Source organism: Salvelinus fontinalis, chromosome 18 (genome assembly GCF_029448725.1).
Source record: "Salvelinus fontinalis isolate EN_2023a chromosome 18, ASM2944872v1, whole genome shotgun sequence".
Taxonomy (NCBI): Eukaryota; Metazoa; Chordata; class Actinopteri; order Salmoniformes; family Salmonidae; genus Salvelinus; species Salvelinus fontinalis.
The window spans coordinates 6,291,556-6,314,179 of NC_074682.1; the positions used below are offsets into that span (position 1 = coordinate 6,291,556).

Sequence of the window (22,624 nt, forward strand, 5' to 3'; positions counted from 1 at the left end):
TCCATTCTTAGTTGTAGCCTAATCTTAGCTAGCTAACATTGAACCTGGTTGGTTAGCTTTAGCTACCTGCAGATTCATACTGTAGCTATGACAATGTTTGTATTGGTTGGTACAGTAGTAGTATGAGTTGGAATTATGCCGGTTCATTGTGTAGCTAGCTAGCTTCATGTCTAGTCAATAGTGACCCATCCACTTAGCTAGATGTGGCTGTGGGGTGGTTATAGAATTTCCTTCACATGACCCATCAATTTAGACAAGTGTGTCAGGTAAGTGTCATCTAATAATTATAAAATATTTTTATCTAGACACTTTCTGTTTTTGATATTGCTACTAACCATTTCATTGTACTGTTTACACCTTCTGTATCCAGTGCATGTGACAAATCAACTTTTTATTTTATTTGATACAGTGTGTGTTTACCAGAGACGGTAATGTGAAGAACAACATGACCTGCACCAAAGACAGATTAGGATATAGGCCAAGGACTAGATCAAGTGTATTTTTACCTGGAGTTTTTCCTTATTGTAGGCTACTACTTTCACCACTTTTAGTCTTGAAATCTTAGGTTGTTTACTAAACTAATCACCCTGTTCAGCAAATGGCCTCACATGTGAATCCTTAAAGAGATGGGTGGGGCTAAGACTTAAGAGGGTGTGAACGATGTTGAATGGGTGTAGACAAAGAGGAGCACTCCAGTACGTGTACCAAAACATTAAAAGGGCCATTTTCTCAAAAGTGGGGTTACAATTTTATCAACTTTCAAAGAAGAATTACTTTCCCATTGTTCTTCAACTGCAGTGTAGGATATACCATGTTCTAGCTCTGTCTACTTTTATCCCATGTAAAAAAAAACACAATTTCAAATTTTGCTACATAAGACCGAATCAAGGCTTTCGGTCACATATCTGCAATGGTACACTCCAGGGACCACCTCAACAATGATCACAAAGATGTGGTCGTACGCGTCAAAGGGTTAAGTTAGGAATAGGTGTGGGAAAAAGAAAACAGGTATACAGGCTCTAAATACTTTTCTGTTTGTGATTAAAAAAAAACATTTTGACAGCTGAGTAATGTAAAATGCAATGATTTAGGAAGTCAGGGAAGCAGGAGGATGTTGCTTTCAAAATGGCTGATTTATTTTAGTTACAAAATCAAACGGTAGGAGGCGTTGGCGTATGGCGGTTCTAGTGTTTTTTTCCTTCTCAAATTTTTTTTTTTATATAGACTTTTTCACCCCTACCCTACCATCCCTACCCTAATTGGAGTAAACTAACTAACAACAGTACTTCTACTACTACTTACAGCTGTTTTGCAAGGGATGGCCATTTCAACAGAGGTATCAGGCCTTCTTGTGTGGACAGCTGGACTTTCGGGAGCTAAAGGGGAGTGGGTGAAGACTCAGGTTCCAGCCCAATTTTCTCTCCTTCCTCCGAAAGTGTACACTTGTTCACTTCCCTACACTGGTTTAAAAGGAAATGACTGGTATAAGACATTTGATGGAAACTCCCACTAGCCCATGGCTACACCAATCCAAGGCTTTTACTTTTGTGGGAAGTGGTGAAGGAGACATTATTGGGACACATCCTACACAGTGGTGTAAAGTACTACTTAAGTCGTTTTTTAGGGTATTTGTACTTAAATTCACTATTTATATTTTGGACAACTTTTACTTTTATTTCAATACATTCCTAAAGGAAATAATGTACTATTTACTCCATACATTTTCTCTGACACCCAAAAGTACTCATACATAGCAGGACAGGAAAATGGTCCAATTCACACACTTCTCAGGAGAACGTCCCAGGCCATCCCTACTGCCACTGATCTGACATACTCATTAAACACAAATGCTTAATTTGTAAATGATGTCTGAGTATTGGAGTGTGCCCCTGGCTATCCTCAAAAAAAGAAACAAAAGAAAATGGTGCCATCTGGTTTGCTTAATGTAAGGAATATGAAATGATTTATATTTCTACTTTTAGTATATTTTAGCAATTACATTTAGTTTTGAAACTTAGGTAAATTTAAAACCAAATACTTTTACTCTTTAACTCAAGTAGTATTTTACTGGGTAACTTTCACTGTTATTTGAGTCATTTTCTATTAAGGTATCTTTACTTTTACTCAAGTACTGGACCAGCAGTACACCACAGGAAGTGATGTCACAGTAGTTTAACATGTCCATCATCCACTCTGAGACCACCGTCCATAAAAAAATGTGTAGGAAGCCTGGGGCTGTCTAACTGATTAGTCCTGTCTGTTTCTATAACACTCATTCAGAGGCGACGCGCGTGCACGTATGTGTGTTTGCTGCTGATGAAACAGTATGAGAACAGTGAGCATCTGCGGGGGAACGTCTTCTGTGTGACACACCAAAGGACTTCTGACCAGAGCCTGAGAAGCCAATTACACCTACGTCGGAGTCTGTGACTCATAAATAACGTCATTCACAAGTCGTCAATTATGTCCTGTGATGTCCCACTGAGAGAGACAAGAAACCATCCCAGACTTTGACTGAAGAAGACATTGAGCCTAGCACGTCATTTGGAGAACTCCCCTCTAGAAGTGACCTTTGAGAACCACAGTGTGATACCACAGTGTGATACCACAGTGTGATACCACAGTGTGATACCACAGTGTGATACCACAGTGTGATACCACAGTGGCAAATTAATGTGTGAATCCAACTAAGAGCTTTGCAGCACAACGCTAAACTTCTCCCCTGTTTTGGTCCCGAAGCTACCACGCTGTAGCAGCGTGAAGCACACCCGTGCACATGAGCAGATACTCTGTGTGACCGTGTGATCTCAATATCTGCGGTGCTGTTCATTGCAACATCGTCTCGCTGAGTCTTCCTTTATGTCTCGGTTGAAACTGCAATGTCCAAACTCTCTCCGTGTATGGGTCCTGGACTAGAGTAGCCTACAGAACAGGTCTACAGAGGGAGTGCTGGATAAATGATGTCCAAAACAGATTTGAACCACATTGGAAACACCGGGGAACCAATAATGAGAAAACCACACCTCAATACACTATCAAGCTATGGCAGACTAATAGAGAAGCAGTGTGCTAGCCACCTAACTCATCTCGAAGGGATATACTGTACCTCGAGTAAAGCCATGTTTTGAAACCTCCTCCGAAAGTGTGAGAGACATGAACAACGTGATCTGTGACATTTGCAGAGTCAGATTGATGCTAACATCAGGATGTAGCGTGAGGCTCCTGTAGGGTCTGAGGGTGTCCACGGGGCCGTGGTAGAATCACGCATGACACAATTAATCGTTGAGTGGAGAAAGAAATGTGTCAAAGTGTCTGATTCACTAGGGGCCCTGATATGACATGAACTGTTTTAACATGACATGAGCCTGAGAGGAGAAGAGAGAGGGAGAGAGAGCCTGAGAGGAGAAGAGCGAAAGAGAGAGGGAGGTACATAGAGAAAGAGGGAAGGAGGTAGGGAGAGACAGAGAGAAAGAGAGGCGAAGCAAGAGAGAAAGAGAGAGGTGACGCAAGACAGAAATAGAGAGAAATGAAAAGAGAAAAAGAGGTAGAGCGAAATAATTAATTGAGAGAGCATTGCTTTGCTTTGGAGTACTGTTGTGTTCTCTAACTGAGTGACAGGTTCCATAGTGTCCTGTCCCCCTGCTCCAGCTGTGTTATGAATGATACACAGCATGGGCCTCCCCCCGTTACCTCCCTCGCCTTCCTCCTTCCCTTCCTCCCTCCGTTACCTCCCTCCCTTCCTCCCTCCGCCAGCTGTAGAGAAGTAGGTCAGTGTTCCTGAAAACACTCTCCGGAGGACACACACACACACACACCATCCTGTCCAGCTCTTTGAACTGAAGAGGACGCTCAAAGCATTTCTACTTCACACTCCTATTTCAGAGAAAACACTCAAATAATCAATGTTACCCAAAATTAGATTCCATCACCATCAAAAGAGCAGAACTGAAAGGAGTAGAGGCCGCAGGGTTATATGCAGGTAGAGGTGCAGTGGTCAGTCAGAGAGGCCAAGCAAGATAGAGCAGCAGGCAAGATCTTAAAAGGAAGGTGTGGCTGTTCTAACGGTTTAACTAACAGTCGCAAATTCCCTTTAAATCCAGTGTGCTGGAGGTCTGGCCGATTCCACGCAGGTGACTTTCTCTTCATTCTTTCTCTTCGTTTGCTTCTCTCTCCAAACATTCTATGCTTCTCTCACCTTTCTCTCTCTCTCTCTCTCTCTCTCTCTCTCTCTCTCTCTCTCTCTCTCTCTCTCTCTCTCTCTCTCTCTCTCTCTCTCTCCACATCTCCCCTCATTTCTCTTTCATGTACCACCATTTTCTCCCCCTCTCTCTCCCTCTCTTTCCTCCTTCCTCTTCAACCACTCTCTCTCTCTCTCTCTCTCCATCTCTCCTTCTCTCCAGACTTACATTGACGATGGCCTCCTTGGTCTGAGCCATGTCTGATATGACTCCGTCTGTGATGATGAGGAGGACGAAGTACTGGGACCCGTCCTGAACCGCTGCAGCATAACTGAAGAGGAACACACACGCACAACCGCACACACACACGCACGCATGCAGGCAAGTACGCGCACACACAAACAGGCGCGCACGCCCACACACACACACAAGCGGAGTGTGAGTAAAAAGCGAACACGCCCTGAACCAAACTCAAACTCACTGTGACCAATGACAAGCTTGAATGTCATTCTTTATCTAAAGTCATTGTACTCCCTCTCCATCTTCTCCACTCCAGTCCCTTCTACATTCCAATGTCTATTAAATTGAAATACTATACTCTGATATCATTCTGCGGATTGATAACATTCATTCTATTCATTATCATACCTCGAAAACACTTTGATCTCAAACACGGCAGGATATGAAGCCGAACTACGCCGTGGGTTTCAGTGATCAACTGAGTGTCTGTGTTCATTTGTTCCCTCTGTCTGGAGTCATTTTCTCCCTTTCAGCCCAACTCCATTCACATGGTAATGGCTAGAGGACTGACTGTTACTGTGCCTGGAGGGACATATTCAGAACTCTTTTATCTCTATGGTCTTAAACTCTTTGTTTGAAAAGTTATCAGACTGCGGACTAGGTGTGTGTGTGCCTGTGTGTTTGTGTGTGTGTGTTAGTGATGCGCGGGTCAGCTGTTTGAGCACCCACACCAGCCCGCCAATGCTAATAACCCATCCGCAACCACCAGACTGTATGTGATAAAGTGAAAATCTGAGTCCCGTACCCGAACCAATCTGCAAATGACAGGCCTTTTAGATAAGCCAATGTTACTGCTCATAATTTCCAACATTTTGGTAGGCTATTTGTTCGTCAACTTGTCTATAGACACAGGCATCTTCTGTTCTGTTATTAGGCCTACTTGTTGCCCCGGAAGTCTAAACAAACGCTTTCCTCACCAGAATCATGTCATAGATGGATAGAATGAATGCTTCAGTCTAGTTGACATAGGTAAAAGCTTGTTTTATTTTCCTCTTATATCTCTGCTTCCCTCGAGCAGCAAAGACGTTTAGGGACTGTGGAGAACATGCGATAACAAATTACGGGCACATTTCCAAATGACATCAGTTTGACCGGTTTTAAGGGAATGGGGAACATGTTTCTGATAAGATTTCAGTTTGGCTTGGATGCATATTTTATGTTTTTGAAATGCTATCAGCTTTTATGATGCTGATATAGAACGCACCTTTACAGACGGCCCCTAACTGTGGTTGAAATGCTATCAGCTTTTATGATGCTGATAAAGTATGCACCTTTACAGACGGTCCCTAACAGCACATTCATTCTCTCAAGATGCTGAAAGAAAAATTGCTGGAAAAGCTGGAACTGCTATCGTACTCTTTTACCGTTTCACCAAATCTTCCCCAAACATTAGACTACTATTCTGGTCCTCCCTTTTATTTATTTTCAACTCTCCATTTCGCAGCTTTTCTCTTGTTGAATTAAACTGACAGTCTTTTTGCCTGAGTGGATCGATGTTAACTTTTACTGTTCAAGTTCCCAAAAGGCAATTGCCGTGTATTTGGCATGCTACAGTTAGAACCTAAAGCTTCGGCTACACACTAACGGCAGATAAAAAATTCTGAAAGAAAAACCTCAACGTAGCCTATTGATATGAATTGCACAGGAATTATACATTTATGATTTTTTTTGTGTGCAATTGTTTTATCTTTATTCAACCCGACCAGCACCCATACGTTCCTCATCCACACAATACTGTATTTCATGGACCTAAACCCCGGGTAATGCGGGTTACGAGTCAACCCGCGCATCCCTAGTGTGTGTACCCCATCATCCCTCCTTCCTTATTAACCGCCATCCCTAGCGTGTGAGTGTGTGTACCCCATCACCCCTCCTTCCTTATTAACCGCCATCCCTAGCGTGTGAGTGTGTGTACCCCATCACCGCTCCTTCCTTATTAACCGCCATCCCTAGCGTGTGAGTGTGTGTACCCCATCACCCCTCCTTCCTTATTAACCGCCATCCCTAGCGTGTGAGTGTGTGTACCCCATCACCCCTCCTTCCTTATTAACCGCCATCCCTAGCGTGTGAGTGTGTGTACCCCATCACCGCTCCTTCCTTATTAACCGCCATCCCTAGCGTGTGAGTGTGTGTACCCCATCACCCCTCCTTCCTTATTAACCGCCATCCCTAGTGTGTGAGTGTGTGTACCCCATCACCCCTCCTTCCTTATTAACCGCCATCCCTAGTGTGTGAGTGTGTGTACCCCATCACCCCTCCTTCCTTATTAACCGCCATCCCTAGCGTGTGAGTGTGTGTACCCCATCACCCCTCCTTCCTTATTAACCGCCATCCTTAGCGTGTGAGTGTGTGTACTCCATCACCCCTCCTTCCTCATTAACCGCCATCCCTAGCGTGTGTGTGTGTGTACCCCATCACCCCTCCTTCCTTATTAACCGCCATCCCTAGTGTGTGAGTGTGTGTACAGCAGCGTCTGCATGCATCTCTCATTTCTCCACTTCCCACTCCTCCTCTAATGTGATCAGAGTGCTTGCCCTCTCTGACTCTCCGAGTTATGTTGATATGTTTACGTCGAGTGCTCCGCCGCCAGCCTGGCGAGTCAGTAATTGATTCATTCGCTCACAGTGCCAGGGCGTTAATGTGTGTCACATCCTGTGTTTTGGGGGTTTTCTGTCCATTAAAAGGCCAATCGTCACAGCCTTTGGGGTCAGAACAGGAGTGAAGCCCGGGGATGGAAGACTGAGTGTGAATTACTGGGATTACTGTAGTCGAACAACTAGACGGCAAGGCTGATCTCTGACAGCAGCAGAGAACGAGGCATTTCACTCTGGCTTCCACTGCTGATCATCTGTGACAGCAGACTTGTGAGTGTGTGTGCCTCTATGTCTGCCTGTGTGTACAGCATGTGTGTATATGAGTGTGCATTTGTGCATGAGTCTGCCTGTATGGACGTGTGTATATGTATGTGTTTGCAAACGCGCGCCTGCCTTTGTGCGTTTGTGCGCGTGTATGCGTCCATTACCTGGCCACGTGGTTGACTACAGGGGCGAAGTTGGTTGGTCCGTAGAGCTGAACCGTCTTCAGACTCTCGTGATAGGCCTCCAGGATGCCATCTATACCGTTACAGTAGGGGTTCTCTACGTTACCGTTCTGGAGAGGAGAAACAACAGAACAATCAACAGGTTTAAAACAGTTTGCTCATGTTTATCTGTGCCGTTAAAGTCGGGCTTCTCTCGCCTTCTGGAGAGGAGAAACAATCAACAGGGTAAAATCTCTTGTATTTAATAAATCAATATCTTCTTTCTGGAGTGGACAATCACCAGATGAATTTGGTGAGTCAAGTCAATTCAATACCAGTCAAGTCCAGTCCAGTTTAGTCCAATCCTGTCCAGTTCAGTTCAATAACAAGTGACAAGAAAGGGCTCTGTGTTTGACTCACCAGTGGGAACTCGTGTGAGACCCGTCCATCCGGGGGCAGCTTGGCTCCGAAGCCCAAGGCAGGGAACATCTTATCACTGTCGTAGTCCTGGATGATCTCCCCTACAGCCTTCAAGGCCATGGCGTATGCATTCATCTGGTATGGGTTCATATAGTGTAGAGAAGTGGACTGGGATGGGTTACCTAGGGAAGGGGCAGAAGGCATAGGTCAATATACAGTATGACCAGTTTGTTCATTGTTGAGGAAGGGGGCTGGAATGCTGTTGCAACTAAATCAAGCGCAGCAGGTTCATGCAGAAAACCCGAGTATTGTCATCAGCCTGAATATGTTGCTCTACGTTAACATGGCAGTCTATTTAGTCAATCAGGTTCTGTACACACATTATCTGATTGCTGCCATGCACAAGCTGGTGTTCTTAGTGACATGCTATTGCGGAGGACAAACTTGCCATAATTGGAAATAAATAAATAAAAGCACACATAAATAGATGAATAAATGAATAAATAAATACGTCCGCACATAATTAAATAAACGAGCAAGGAAATACTAAAGTACTGACCAAAATTCATTCATTTTCTCGACACAAATGTATGTATCTAATTATTTACCTATGTATTGTCTAATTATTCAAACTTTAAATAATTTCATTAATTGCTATATTTATTTCTATATATATTTCTTCCTCCAATATGATAATAACGGGGTGTCAATCAAACGTCGGTGGGTGGTATCTAACACACCATTGGTTGATCAATAAGAGCTACGACGCTAATAGGTTGATCAATAAGAGCTACGACGCTAATATGTGGGTAAACTCTTCACAGTTGTGTTGTGTGGGTGTCACTGAGTAGGCTAATACCCCATGTCATGGACCCAAGATCCCTAGGTAAGGCAGTACAGTGCATACAGTATGCCCCCATTGCAATTATAAAGTCTTATACATCCGAAGTAGGATTTCAACTGATTTGTACTTTTTTGCTAAATTAACTAATTATTGTCTTTTGTTGAATTTATATAAAAACATTCCAAATTTAAGCATTATCTACAGTCGTGGCCAAAAGTTTTGAAAATGACAAATATTAATTTCCACAAAGTTTGCTGCTTCAGTGTCTTTAGACATTGTTTGTCAGATGTTACTATGGAATACTGAAGTATAATTACAAGCATTTCATAAGTGTCAATGGCTTTTATTGACAATTACATGAAGTTGATGCAAAGAGTCAATATTTGCCGTGTTGACCCTTCTTTTTCAAGACCTCTGCAATTCGCCCTGGCATGCTGTCAATTAACTTCTGGGCCACGTCCTGACTGATGGCAGCCCATTCTTGCATAATCAATGCTTGGAGTTTGTCAGAATTTGTGGGGTTTTGTTTGTCCGGTAACCATGGTTGACAGAGGAAGAACAATGATTCCAAGCACCACCCTCCTTTTGAAGCTTCCAGTCTGTTATTCGAACTCAATCAGCATGACAGAGTCATCTCCAGCCTTGTCCAGCCCTGTGTTAACTAGAGAATTACTGACATGATGTCAGCTGGTCCTTTTGTGGCAGGGCTGAAATGCAGTGGAAATGTTTTTGGGGGGATTCAGTTCATTTGCATGGCAAAGAGGGACTTTGCAATTAATTGCAATTCATCTGATCACTCTTCATAACATTCTGGAGTATATGCAAATTGCCATCATACAAACTGAGGTAGCAGAATTTGTGAAAATGTATATTTGTGTCATTCTCAAAACTTTTGCCCACAACTGTAGTCCAAATACGGCATGATTCCACTATTTGTATCCTTTTGCATTCGTTTCAATAAGGGACTTTTATTTTTAAGGCAAATAGCAAATTCCACTATTGTGGCTAATCGTTATTGTGTCTAGCTTCACATAGGTGGCTCTGGCAGTGCTTGCCTCTACTGAATACGACTCATCTCCAGATTACCTGCTCTTCTGTGTGGAGGCATGCATTGAAAACTTTGGTCAGCTAGCTGCTACAAGGGACACATAGGTGTACAAATATTTTTGCGAGCTATTTACGCAATTTTCTAGTTGGTAAAATTCGAATAGTTCACCTAATTTCAGTTTATGTCACAAAACACGAAATATATAGTGTAGACTAGAGAATCACTGTACCATCTAAACCACTGTGAAATATATTTTCAATAACCCCAAATATCGTATTTTTAGCTGTTTGAAGCTTGTGTACAAAACCAAAAGTAAAAGAACAAAAAGTATAGAAATAGCACACATAGAACCAGTTTTAGACTTGCTTTTAATGAGAATGACATATCTATAACTCACATTTCTATATGAATTTGGTTGGATCACCAGTAAGTTACATATTGCAGCTTTAACTAGCCAGCTATACTGCTGTGGGAAAGCTAGCCCAATATTGGATTAAAGGAGCCTAAAGTTACTCCTTAGTGCAAGGAGCTTACATACTCTGTTTCTCAATTGCGGTAAAGTTCTAGGAACATAAATCCCTCTGTGAATTTATTTTGATGTGATATGAAAGCAAACGCAATATACATACTTACTGTATACAGTTTAAAAACAACCGATAACACAGTTGCAGCCGATAGTATTTTTTTATTGACAACACGTTTGTGCCGTCTGTCTTCTGTTTACACACAGGTGTTAGGAGATGCAGATAGCTAATTAGCACAGGTAGATCACTCTGTTTCGGTCTGTTTTCAATTAACCTCTCTTGGGTAGGGGGCAGTATTTTCATGTCCGGATGAAAAGCGTTCCCAAAGTAAACTGCCGGTTACTCAGGCCCAGAAGCTAGGATATGCATATAATTGGTAAATCTGGATAGAAAACACTCTAAAGTTTCTAAAACTGTTAAAATCATGTCTGTGAGTATAACAGAACTGATGTGGCAGGCGAAACACCGAGGACAAACCACCCCCCCCCAAATAAGAAATTCGGCCTACCACTGTTTTCAATGGCTGTCACTTTTAATATAAGGCAAAATCCTCCCCGATTGCAGTTCCTAGGGCTTCCACTAGATGTCAACAGTCTTTAGAGTTTCATGCTGGTTTTTGGAAAAATTCGCCAGAAATTGCAGTTTTTCTAGGTGGCTCCCATTTTGGCTGTAGTGTTTCCAAGCGCTTGGAAGAGAGCACGCTTTTTAGTATTTTTCTCCGGTAAAGACAATAACGATTCTCCATCTTAGATTTGATCGTTTATTTACGTATTAGGGTACCTAAGGTTTGATTATAAACATTATTTATCTTGTTAGGAAAAGTTTATTAGTAACGTTTGGGAATCATTTTGTATGCATTTTGATGGAGGGAAACTGGGTGGATTATTGACTGAAGCGTGCCAGCTAAACTGAGTTTTTATGAATATAAAGAAGGACATTATCGAACAAAAGGACCATTTGTGATGTAACTGGTACCTTTTGGAGTGCCAACAGAAGAAGATCATCAAAGGTAAGGCATTTATTATATCGCTATTTCTGACTTTCGTGGTGCACCTGCCTGGTTGAAATATGTTTTTCATGCTTTTGTATGTGGGGCGCTGTCCTCAGATAATCGCATGGTGTGCTTTCGCCGTAAAGCCTTTTTGAAATCTGACACAGCGGCTGGATTAACAAGAAGTTAAGCTTTATTTTGATGTATTACACTTGTGATTTTATGAAAGTTAAATATTTATAATTCTGTAGTTTGAATTTCGTGCTCTGCAATTTCACCAGATGTTTTAACAAGTGGTGTAACATGAAAAAATGGCCATCTGGAAACCATAACCCTAACCCTATAAAAGGTGTGTAACAATTTAACCTTTATTTTTTATTATTTTCCCCCGCAGATATGAAACCTAGCTACAGTTCACTTAGCTAGCTATCTATAACCCTATAAAAGGTGTATAACAATTTAACCTTTATTTTTTATTATTTTTTCCTGCCGATATGAAACCTAGCTACAGTTTTCTTAGCTAGCTATCTAGCTATCTAGCTAGCTGGATTAGGTGCTCTGATGGTGGGAGTAAGCATATCAGGTCCTTATGCTTCCTAAACCATACAGCAAGCAATGCGTGATAATGTTCAGACCAAGTGTTGCGACTCTCAACAAACCCCCCTACAGAGGATGTCTTCGTCCAATGACTCTTATGTGTAATGTCATGGAACTGAGAGTCATGATCAAGGGCTAGGGGAAAGTTAGCTAACGCTAGCTTACTCCCACCATCAGAGTTCACCTTAGCTAGATAGATAGCTAGCTAAGTGGACTGTATCTAGGTTTCTAGAAAATAACATACAAATTGGTAGCTATATTTTAAAGACTAGCTAGTTACTGACTATTGAACACTTTTTGTCAAACTACTTTGTTCCCCTGCCTGTTTATTGATGTATTGTTGACTGAAAGTTGGCAAGATAAATGCCCCTCCTATTTTCACTGCAAATAGGTTGTGCTGTTTTCATATAATTTGGCTTGTGCACATTTACATGAGTGTTTCAATAGCTAGTTAGCTAAGTTACTGACTGACTAAGTTAATTATTTTGTTTTTGTTGCATTTCAGGTGTAGTGGCATTGCTGACAGGCCAGCATGCTGACAGGCCAGGGTCCATATTCACAAAGAATCTCAGAGTAGGAATAATGATTTTAGGATCCGTTTTGCCTTCACACTGAGTACAATTATATTGACAAGGGGGAGGTTATCCTTAATCACTATCCCTACTCTGAGACACTTTGTGAATATAGGCCCTGGAAGAAAGCTGTGGCTCAATACCTAGCACAGCAGTCGTTTCACCGCAGGACCCTAGAGCAGTGGTAGGTAACCCTATTCGTGGAGTGCCGCAGTTACTTCAGGATTTTGTTCCAACTAGGTATCAAACAGTTCGCTTGAACATTTGCTACTTTGCGGAACGGTTTGTACTGAATGACACATTTTCCCAAAACAGACTTTTAGATATGTTTGCTAGGTTTGGAGGATGTGCTGGGGTGTGGCTTGAAGCAATGAGTGACATATTTAAAGGTCAGTGGTGCATTTGAGCGCACAACCCGACTCCTCTCTGTTTTTCAACTGGTCATTCAGTACAGCAATGTTTCCGTTCAATTGAACGTTCTGTTAGGTTTTTATGTACTGAACGCAACCCTGCCAAACTGAGCTAATTGATCAGTTCAGTGATTGCCTAAATTCAACACACCTGGTCTTCCAGATCGATTAAATCAAAAACATGAGGTTGTCTACCCCTGCCTTAGCGGTATTACAGTCAATGCGTATGAACTGAATATTGTATTTGAATTTCCATATATCAATGAAACTAACAAAATGGTTGAATTGGCATTGAGGGGTATACGACCTCAGTCACTGGCTTCATCAATAAGTGCATCGACGACGACATCCCCACAGTGAACGTACGTACATATCCCAACCAGATCCATGGATTACAGGCAACACCCTTAATCGAGCTAAAGGCTAGAGCTGCCGCTTTCAAGTAGCGGGACACTAATCCGGACCCTTATAGGAAATCCTGCTACGCCCTCAGACGAACCATCAAACAGGCAAAGCGTCAATACAGGATTAAGAATGAATCCTACTACACCGGCTGAATGAATCCTACTGATCCTACTACATGCGCGGACCAACTGGCAAGTGTCTTCACTGACATTTTCAACCTCTCCCTGACCGAGTCTGTAATACCTACATGTTTCAAGCAGACCACCATAGTCCCTGTGCCCAAGGAAGCGAAGGTAACCTGCCTAAATGATTACCGTGCTTTGAAAGGCTGGTCATGGCTCACATCAACACCATCATCCCGGAAACCCTAGACCCACTCCAATTCGCATACCGCCCCAACAGATCCACTGACGACGCAATCGCACTCCACACTGCCCTTTCCCACCTGGACAAAAGGAACACCTATGTGAGAATGTTGTTCAGTGACTACAGCTCAGCGTTCAACACCATAGTGCCCACAAAGCTCATCACTAAGCTAAGAACCATGGGACTAAACACCTCCCTCTAAAACTGGATCCTGGACTTCCTGACGGGCCGCCCCCAGGTGGTAAGGGTAGGCAACAACAAATCTGCCACATTGATCCTCAACTCTGAAGCCCCTCAGGGGTGCGTGCTTAGTCCCGTCATGTACTCCCTGTTCACCCATGACTGTGTGGCCAAACATGACTCCAGCACCATCATTAAGTTTGCTGACGACACAACAGTAGTAGGTCTGATCACCGACAACGATGAGACAGCCTATAGGGAGGAGGTAAGAGACCTGGCAGTGTGGTGCCAGGGCAACAACCTCTCCCTCAATGTGAGCAAGACAAAGGAGCTGATCGTGGACTACAGGAAAAGGCGGGCCGAACAGGCCCCCATTAACATCGACGGGGGATGTATTGGAGTGGGTCGAGAGTTTCAAGTTCCTTGGCATCTATCATAGTCCAAACACAGCAAGACAGTCGTGAAGAGGGCACGACAACACCTTTTCCGCCTCAGGAGACTGAGAAGATTTGGCATGGGTCCCCAGATCCTCAAACAGTTCTACAGCTGCACCATCGAGAGCATCCTGACCGGCTGCATTACCGCCTGGTCTGGCAACTACTCAGCATCTGACCGTAAGGCACCACAGAGGGTAGTGTGTACAGCCCAGTACATCATTGGGGCCAAGCTTCCTGCAATCCAGGCCCTAACTAGGTGGTGTCAGAGGAAGGCCCAAAAAATGGTAAAGTCATAGACTGTTCTCTCTGCTACCGCACGGCAAGTGGTACCGGAGCCCCAAGTCCAGAACCAAAAGGCTCCTTAACAGCTTTTACCCCCAAGCCATAAGACTGCTGAACAGTTAATCAAATGGCCACCCGTACTATTTACATTGACGCCCCCCCCCCCCCCCCCCCCCCCATTTGTTTTTACACTGCTGCTACGCGCTGTCTATGAGCTATGCATAGTCACTTTACCCATACCTACTTGTACAAATTACCTTGGCTAACCTGTACCCCTGCACATTGACTCGGTACCGGTACCCTCTGTACATAGCCTTGTTATTGTTATTTTCTTGCATACTTTTTATAATTTTTTGCTTTAGTGTCTTCAGTCAATATTTTCTTCACTCTTTCTTGAACTGCGTTGTTGGTTCAGGGCTTGTAAGTAAGCATTTCACTGTAACCTGTTGTGTTTGTCCGCATGTGACAAATAACATTGGATTTGATTTGATTTTGATTTGAATACAGCAAAAAAAAAATAACAACGATTTAGAACTCTCCTTCTCTTCAACCCTTCAGAGATAAACTACCACCTGCTCTCACCAACCCCGTCACACAATGAATGGGAATAGGAAGGAATACTCTGATAGGCTAGGAGCTTAATGGAAGGGTGGGAAATAGAAAATGAACTGCTGAGCTAGAGGCTCCAAATAAGTGGAGTGATTAAACTTAAGTGTGGCCTTTTAGACTGTGGTAAGGAGGGTGCATTCGGCCATTTTGGGTGGCATTTGGACTCTGAAGCAGTGCTATTATGGGGCACAGTGGTCATCCATTTCAGGCACAGCGTGGTGGTATTGACCATAGGCACTCAGGAAGAAAGGCAGGGGGTGACCCAAACCCAGAGCAACACGTATAGTACGGCGGAATAGTGAGTTTTTGCGTGTGTGTGTTTCCAGTTTTATTAGTCACATGTACAAGTACAGTGAAATGCTTAACTTGCAAGCCCTACCCAACAGTACAGTATTCAATATCAAAATAGTATAACGAATAAGAAAAGAATAATACAAAATTAAACAGGAGAAATAGAAAATAAGAGAAAGAAAAAAATATGAATGTAAGCTATGTACAGGGTCAGTGGCAGTACCACATATACAATGTACAGGATACTGGAGTATTTGAGGTAGACACCTTATATACTGTACATAGGCAGAAATGAGGAGAAAGTGACTGGTAGCAGGATAAATAATAATAATAGTAAACAGTGTGGCAGCAGTATAAATGGTGCGTGGCGGTGAGTGACTGTGTATAAGTGTAAGTGTGTGGGTGTTAACGTGTGTGTGTGTGTGTGTGTGTGAGTGTGTGCAAGAGTGTCAGTGTAGGGCGGCAGGTAGCTTAGCGGTTAACAGAGTTGGGCCAGTAACTGAAAAGTGGCTGGTTTGAATCTCCAAGATTCAAATCTGTTGATTTGCCCTTGATCCTAATTGCTCCTGTAATTTACTCTGGATTCGAGTTTAAACAATTTAAATGTAGGCCTGATGGGTGGATATACATGTAAACAGGACTGAAAAGGGACTGAGAGCAGGAATATATTAATGGTAATGTAAACAGGAGTAGCAGTGACCAGTAGCAGGATAAAATAGATATATACTAATGGCAATCAATGAACAGTAATGTAGTGGTAGTAATACATCTAATCAATAATCATTTGAGCAGCAGTGTGGCGTTAGTAATGAGTTTGCGTGTAAGAGTGACAGTGAAGGTGTGTGTGTCTGAGTGGGTAGACACCTGTGGATGGACATAGAGTCAGTGTGGCGTGTCTGTGGGAGAAGGAGAGCAGTAGTTCTTTGCCATTTAACAGCCTTATGGCCAGGGGATAGAAGATGTTTAGGAATCTGTTGGTCTGAGCCTTGATGCACCGGTACCGCCTGCCGGATGGGAGCATGGAGAACAGTCATGTCTCGGGTGGCTAGTCTCTGGCAATTTTCCAGGCCTTCTCAACACCACCTGACCTTCTCCTTGTAGGCTCTCATCGCCGCTGGTGATAAGGCCTACCACCAGCATGTCGTCAGCAAACTTGATGTCAGTCTGTGAAGACGCCTGCCAGCTGGTCTGCACATTATTTTGTTTAACCTTTATTTAACTAGGCAAGTCAGTTAAGAACAAATTATTATTTACAATGAAGGCCAACCCCGGCCAAACCCGGACGACGCTGTGCCAATTGTGCGCCACCCTATGGGACTCCCAATCACGGCCGGTTGTGTTATAGCCTGGAATCGAACCAGGTTCTGTAGTGACGCCTCTAGCACTGAGGTGCAGTGCCTTAGACCGCTGTGCCACACGGGAGCCCATATGCCCTGAGGACACGCCCCGAAATACCGTCTGGCCCTGCGGCCTTAAGAGTGTTTTTATTTATTATTAATATATATATATATATATTAATATATATATATATTTTTTTTTACTTTTACCCCTTTTTCTCCCCAATTCCATGGTATCCAATTGGTAGTTACAGTCTTTCTCATCCTGCAACTCCCATACGAGAGCAATGCGTCTTCCAAAACACGACCCAACCAAGCTGCATTGCTTCTTGGCACAATGCCCGCTTAACCCGGAAATCAGCCACACCACTATGTCGGAGGAAACACCGTACACCTGGCGACCGTATCAGCGTGCGTGCACCCGTCCCGCTACAGGAGTCTCTAGAGCGCGATGGGACAACGACATCCCTGCCGGCCAAACCCCCCACTAACCCAGACGACGCTGGGCCAATTGTGTGCCGCCCCATGTGTCTCCCGGATGCGGCCGGCTGCGACAGAGCCTGTACTCAAACCAGGATCTCTAGTGGCTCTGCTAGCAACTGCGATGCAGTGCCTTAGATCACTGCGCCACTCGGGAGGCGGCCTTAAAGGTGTTGACCCGTTTAAAAATCTTACATCAGCCTGGGGGAAGGAGATCACCCATTCCTCCGGATCAGCGGGGGCCCTCATGCAGGGATCTGTGTTGTTATCGAAGCATTCAAAAAATGCTGGTAGAGAGGCATCGTTGTGCAGATCATGGCAGATCGTGGCTAGGTAGTCAGAGCCGGTATAGCAGGATTGCACCATGTTCTGATATTGCCCTTTTGCCTGTTTGATGGCTTTGTGGAGGTCGTAACGGGACTTCTTGTATGCGTTTGTGTCATCAGCCGTAGCCTCAGAGTTGGTTGTGATAGCCCTGTGAGTGGTAGCTCGTTCCTTTAACTTAATGCCCACCTCATTGTTCATCCAGGGCTTTTGAACGCTAAAGCAGTAAATCTTCACTGTGGGGATGACGTCGGCGATGCATTTGTTGATGACGGAGGTGGTTAGCTCGTCGATGCTATCGGCGGAGTCCCAGTCAGCACTAGCAAAGCAGTCCTGCAGCATAGCTTCTGGTTCGGTAGGCCCTTCTTCTACAGAGCACGTCACAGGTACTCCCTGTTTGAGCTTTTGTTTGTGGGTTGAGTAACGGTGGTCTTTATCGCCCCTAGTGGCGCACCACATTCACACACACACACACAGCCTTTAGAATCCCTTACCATTAGACGCAGTGAAATCGATGGCCACAGTGAAATTGATCTGGGTCCTGAAAGGAGGAAATAGAAGAGAGAGTGAAAAATCAACAAGAGAAGTACAGGTAACCACACCTACAAGACAAACTCCATTACACACCACCAGATAAATATATGCAAAGGTCAAACTAAAGATTTTTTTCTCTGGACACACACGCAGACACACACACGTGCACAAGCACACGCATGCACACACACAGACACACAGAATGTAAATTTAATACATGGGAATTGTTGCTAATTGCATTGTAGTCACAATCATATTTAAGTGACCCTGGTAATTAATTCACTCTATATCAGTGTGTGTGTGTGTGTGTGTGTGTGTGTGTGTGTGTGTGTGTGTGTGTGTGTGTGTGTGTGTGTGTGTGTGTGTGTGTGTGTGTGTGTGTGTGTGTGTGTGTGTGTGTGTGTGTGGACTGAAAATTCTTATTCTCATTCCCTTTAGGAAGAGGAGCAGGGGCGAGAGGTGCATGACATCCTCACATTGAGCTGAATAACAAGCAATTAGACTGCTGGAGCACTTAAGGGAAAACATAACCATAATCCAATTTTCCGACTGATGAAATGCTCTTTAGCCGCAACGCTAATGTATGAGTGAGAATGAACTCCAGACTACCTCGTTAGAGATCAATCCAGAAAGGAAACAACAATAAGAAAGAGTCAAATATATAATATTCATATTTCGGGATCGAGGGAGGGATGGAAAGAGGGATGGCGAGATTTGGGATTTTATTTGGATCCCTATTTGCTGTTGCAAAAGCAGCAGCTACTCTCCCTGGGGTCCACACAGAACATGAAACAAGAACAGACAAGAACAGCTCAAGGACAGAGCTACATACATTTAAAAATAAATATAGAAATGAAAAAGGTGCTATGCTGACAAAACACTTAGGAGAAACATATTACTTCACATAGACATCCAAGTTATTTAGGTCAGATAGGGGAGGTGTTGTTTTATTCGTTTTTTTAAGCTGATTTTGTTGTTTGATTGAGAAATTTGAGATAGAAGGGCATTTCACGTAACCATGGGTCTATACAATATTGTGTGTTGCCTTAAATTTGTTTAGAATTGGGGACTGTGAAGAGACCAATGGTAGCATGTCTGGTGGGGTATGTACGTCTGCCAGAACTGTATGTGATATTATTCAAGATGTGATAAAACCAGAGCCGGCTCAGGACTTGTTTGGTCAAATGTGGTGTTAAAAAAGCAGAGCATCTCTCTATCACAGACAGACCTCTTCCCATCTATACAACATTTGAACCAATATGTCTTGACTATGACCATTTACAATCTAATGTAACACCAAGACGTTTAGTTTCCTTAACTTGATCAACAGCCACATCCTTCATTACCAGATTCAGCTGAGGTCTAGAACTTAGGGAATGATTTGTACTAAATACAATGCTTTTAGTTTTAGATACTGTATGTTCAGGTCTAGTTAATTACTAGCAACCCATTCCAAAACTGACTGCAACTCTTTGTTTAGGGTTGCAGTGATTTTACTAGATGTGGTTGCTGACGTGTATAATCTTGAAACATCAGCGTACATAGACATGCATGCTTTGTTTAAGGCTAGTGGTAGATCGTTGGTAAAAATAGAAACCAAGACAGCTGCCTTGCGGAACACCACACTTTACATATTTTACATTAGAGAACTTTCCAGCAGCCTTTTCTTGCAGTTAATGACCAAAAGCGCCCCTTTGGCCTCATGAGTGGAATGTTATTAATAAAGATTTTATTTTTTTTAGGACTAAAATCCAGTATTTCTATGTCGAATATTGTTTTTATATATTTCAGTCTTCTGTGATGTACATAAAGTACAATATTGGGATGCAAACTCAAAATTTAATACCTTTCAACTCTACATTTGACATGGTACTGGTCTTCTTTTTTAAGCCCATAACCATGTGTGTGAGGTGTATACTTTTGTTTCAAAGTAGATTTGTTTCAGACTACCAAGAATCACTCTGTGTGACCCTGATTTAGTCCACTGCGGTAAAAGGTTAAAGAAGACCCTAGATAGCTCTTAACCCATGATATTGTAGAGAATGTAAAGCCATAACACATACGTTTTTCCAAAAACAGATTATGGCCAATAATATCAAAGGTTGCAATAAAATCTAACAGTACAACTCCCACAATATTCTTATGAAACATTTCTTTCAACCAATCATCAGTCATTTGTGTCAGTGCAGTACATGTTGAGTGCCCGTCTCTATAACCATGCTGAAAGTATGTTATTCATTTGTTCACAGAAAAATAGCATTGTATCTGGTCAAAACAATTTCCCCCCCAAAGATTTGGTAAGAGCCGTCAGGAAGCTGATAGGTAGGCTGTTAGATCTAGTAAAAGGGTACTTGACCATTCTTGGGTATCGGAATGACTTTAGCAGATAAATGTGAAGATAAAACACTTTTTTTCAGGCTCAGATTAAAGATATGAAAAACAGGAGTGGCAATATTGCCAGCAGCATACCACCCTGCATACCACTGCTGGCTTGCTTCTGAAGCTAAGCAGGGTTGGTCCTGGTCAGTCCCTGGATGGGAGACCAGATGCTGCTGGAAGTGGTATTGGAGGGCCAGTAGGAGGCACTCTTTCCTCTGGTCTAATAAAATATCCCAATGCCCCAGGGCAGTGATTGGGGACACTGCCCTGTGTGTAGGGTGCCGTCTTTCGGATGGGACGTTAAACGGGTGTCCTGACTCTCTGAGGTCATTAAAGATCCCATGGCACTTATCGTAAGAGTAGGGGTGTTAACCCTGGTGTCCTGGCTAAATTCCCAATCTGGCCCTCAAACCATCATGGTCACCTAATAATCCCCAGTTTACAATTGGCTCATTCATCCCCCTCCTCTCCCCTGTAACTATTCCCCAGGTCGTTGCTGCAAATGAGAACGTGTTCTCAGTCAACTTACCTGGTAAAATAACGGTAAAATAAATAAATATAGTCCAATACCATCCTCAGTAGCTTTCCATCTGTTGTCAATATCAGGCGGTTTCTCACTATTGATGGACAGCAATAATTTCCCACCTCTCCCACACTAACTTTACAGAATTCTAAATTACAATGTGTTTCTTTCATTATTTGGTATTTTATGCATAAATATGATGGCTCACAGTTTGTTGTTTTAAAATAATTGACAATATCAAAAGGTTTTGTGATGAATGAGCCTTCTCATTCAATGAAGTTGAATTGGTCATTCTGCCCACAATTTAACTTAAAGTGCTCAAAATTGAATTGAATTGACTGGTTTCATAATACAATTTATTGTTCTTGTAGTTCAGTGTAGTCACATATATTTTAAATTGACAGTAAGTCTGCCAAGCAGCTGTGCAGCCAGACTTATTAGCCACTCCTTTGCTTCATCTCTCTCAACCATAAAATGTTTCAATTCCTCATCCATCCACAGAGCCTTAACAGTTCTAACAGTCGGTTTCCTAAAAGGTACATGCGTCTCAATAACGGGAAGAAACCATTTCATAAATGCAACAAGTTCAGCATGGATCCTCGTTACACACATCAGACCAACAAATACTTTTGACATCTTCAACATAGGAATCATTACAAAAATCTTTTGTATGATCTCATATACACTATTTTAGGCCCAGCCTTTGGAACTTTGGCTTTTCTTGATATAGCCACTATATTATGGTCCCTACGTGGTCACTACAGAGTTAGAAATGGAGGGAGGAGAGATGTGACGGTCAAACCTCTAGGATCCAGGTATTCATTATTAGTTATGAGGAGCCGAGCTCCCCTGACAACACCTTCCCTGGGCAAACCAGACTGAATACTGAGCTCAGCGTTGCTTAATTTCTCTTATCAGTCTGGTTAACCAGGCTAGATTTGTCAGATCTCCTTCCCTCAACCCAGCTGTGTGTGTGTGTGTGTGGCCATGTGTGTGAGATTAGGTAAAGGTCAGTGTGTGCAATCAGAGTGAGAGAAAGGAGGTAGCAGGGGAGCTCCTCTCAGTCTCTTTTCATAAAGTGACCCGGTGTCCAATAAGTACTCTGACATTGGTTCTGATAGAGAACCTATGTCCAGTAAGAAGCTCTGGCATTGGGGTTAACATAGAGATCCACACCCTTTCTTCCTGCCTGACTGACTAACTGTACATACAACCCTGCCTTCCATTCTCCAGTCTGTATTCTCTGTAATATACAATACATTTGCATTCAGTGCTACCATTCCTTGGAGTGTTCTCTTTACGGCGTAGAGAGGTAGCCCGGGTGCTGTGTGAGTGGGTGTGTTCCTAAGTACTGTTTGAGGTGTTTTCAAATTATTCCCAGTAGTTGCACTAGACTGGCTGCATCTGCTGCAGTTTCTTCTTTTGATTGGAGCTGGCACTTAATCAATTTACTGTCAGCATCTCCTTCGCACACAACACCCACTACCAATACCCGAGATCACTCCGCAGTTCACAGGCTCACTTGCTTAGGCACAAACTTTTTGCTGTTGTATTTTCCTCTTTATTGAAATAGA

At 43.0% G+C, this 22,624-nt stretch overlaps 1 protein-coding gene across 2 annotated transcripts in view; it reads right to left on the reverse strand.

Moving 5' to 3' along the window:
* Nucleotides 1-22,624, reverse strand: part of LOC129814859 (copine-5-like) — a 204,872-nt gene that overhangs the window by 13,450 nt on the left and 168,798 nt on the right. For both annotated transcript variants that reach the window (XM_055867955.1, XM_055867956.1), the window contains 4 exons: nucleotides 18,109-18,155; nucleotides 7,918-8,099; nucleotides 7,501-7,628; nucleotides 4,407-4,509 (listed from right to left, as the gene is read on the reverse strand). In XM_055867955.1, the coding sequence (XP_055723930.1) occupies nucleotides 4,407-4,509; nucleotides 7,501-7,628; nucleotides 7,918-8,099; nucleotides 18,109-18,155 (460 nt within the window). The remainder of the gene's footprint in view (nucleotides 1-4,406; nucleotides 4,510-7,500; nucleotides 7,629-7,917; nucleotides 8,100-18,108; nucleotides 18,156-22,624) is intronic.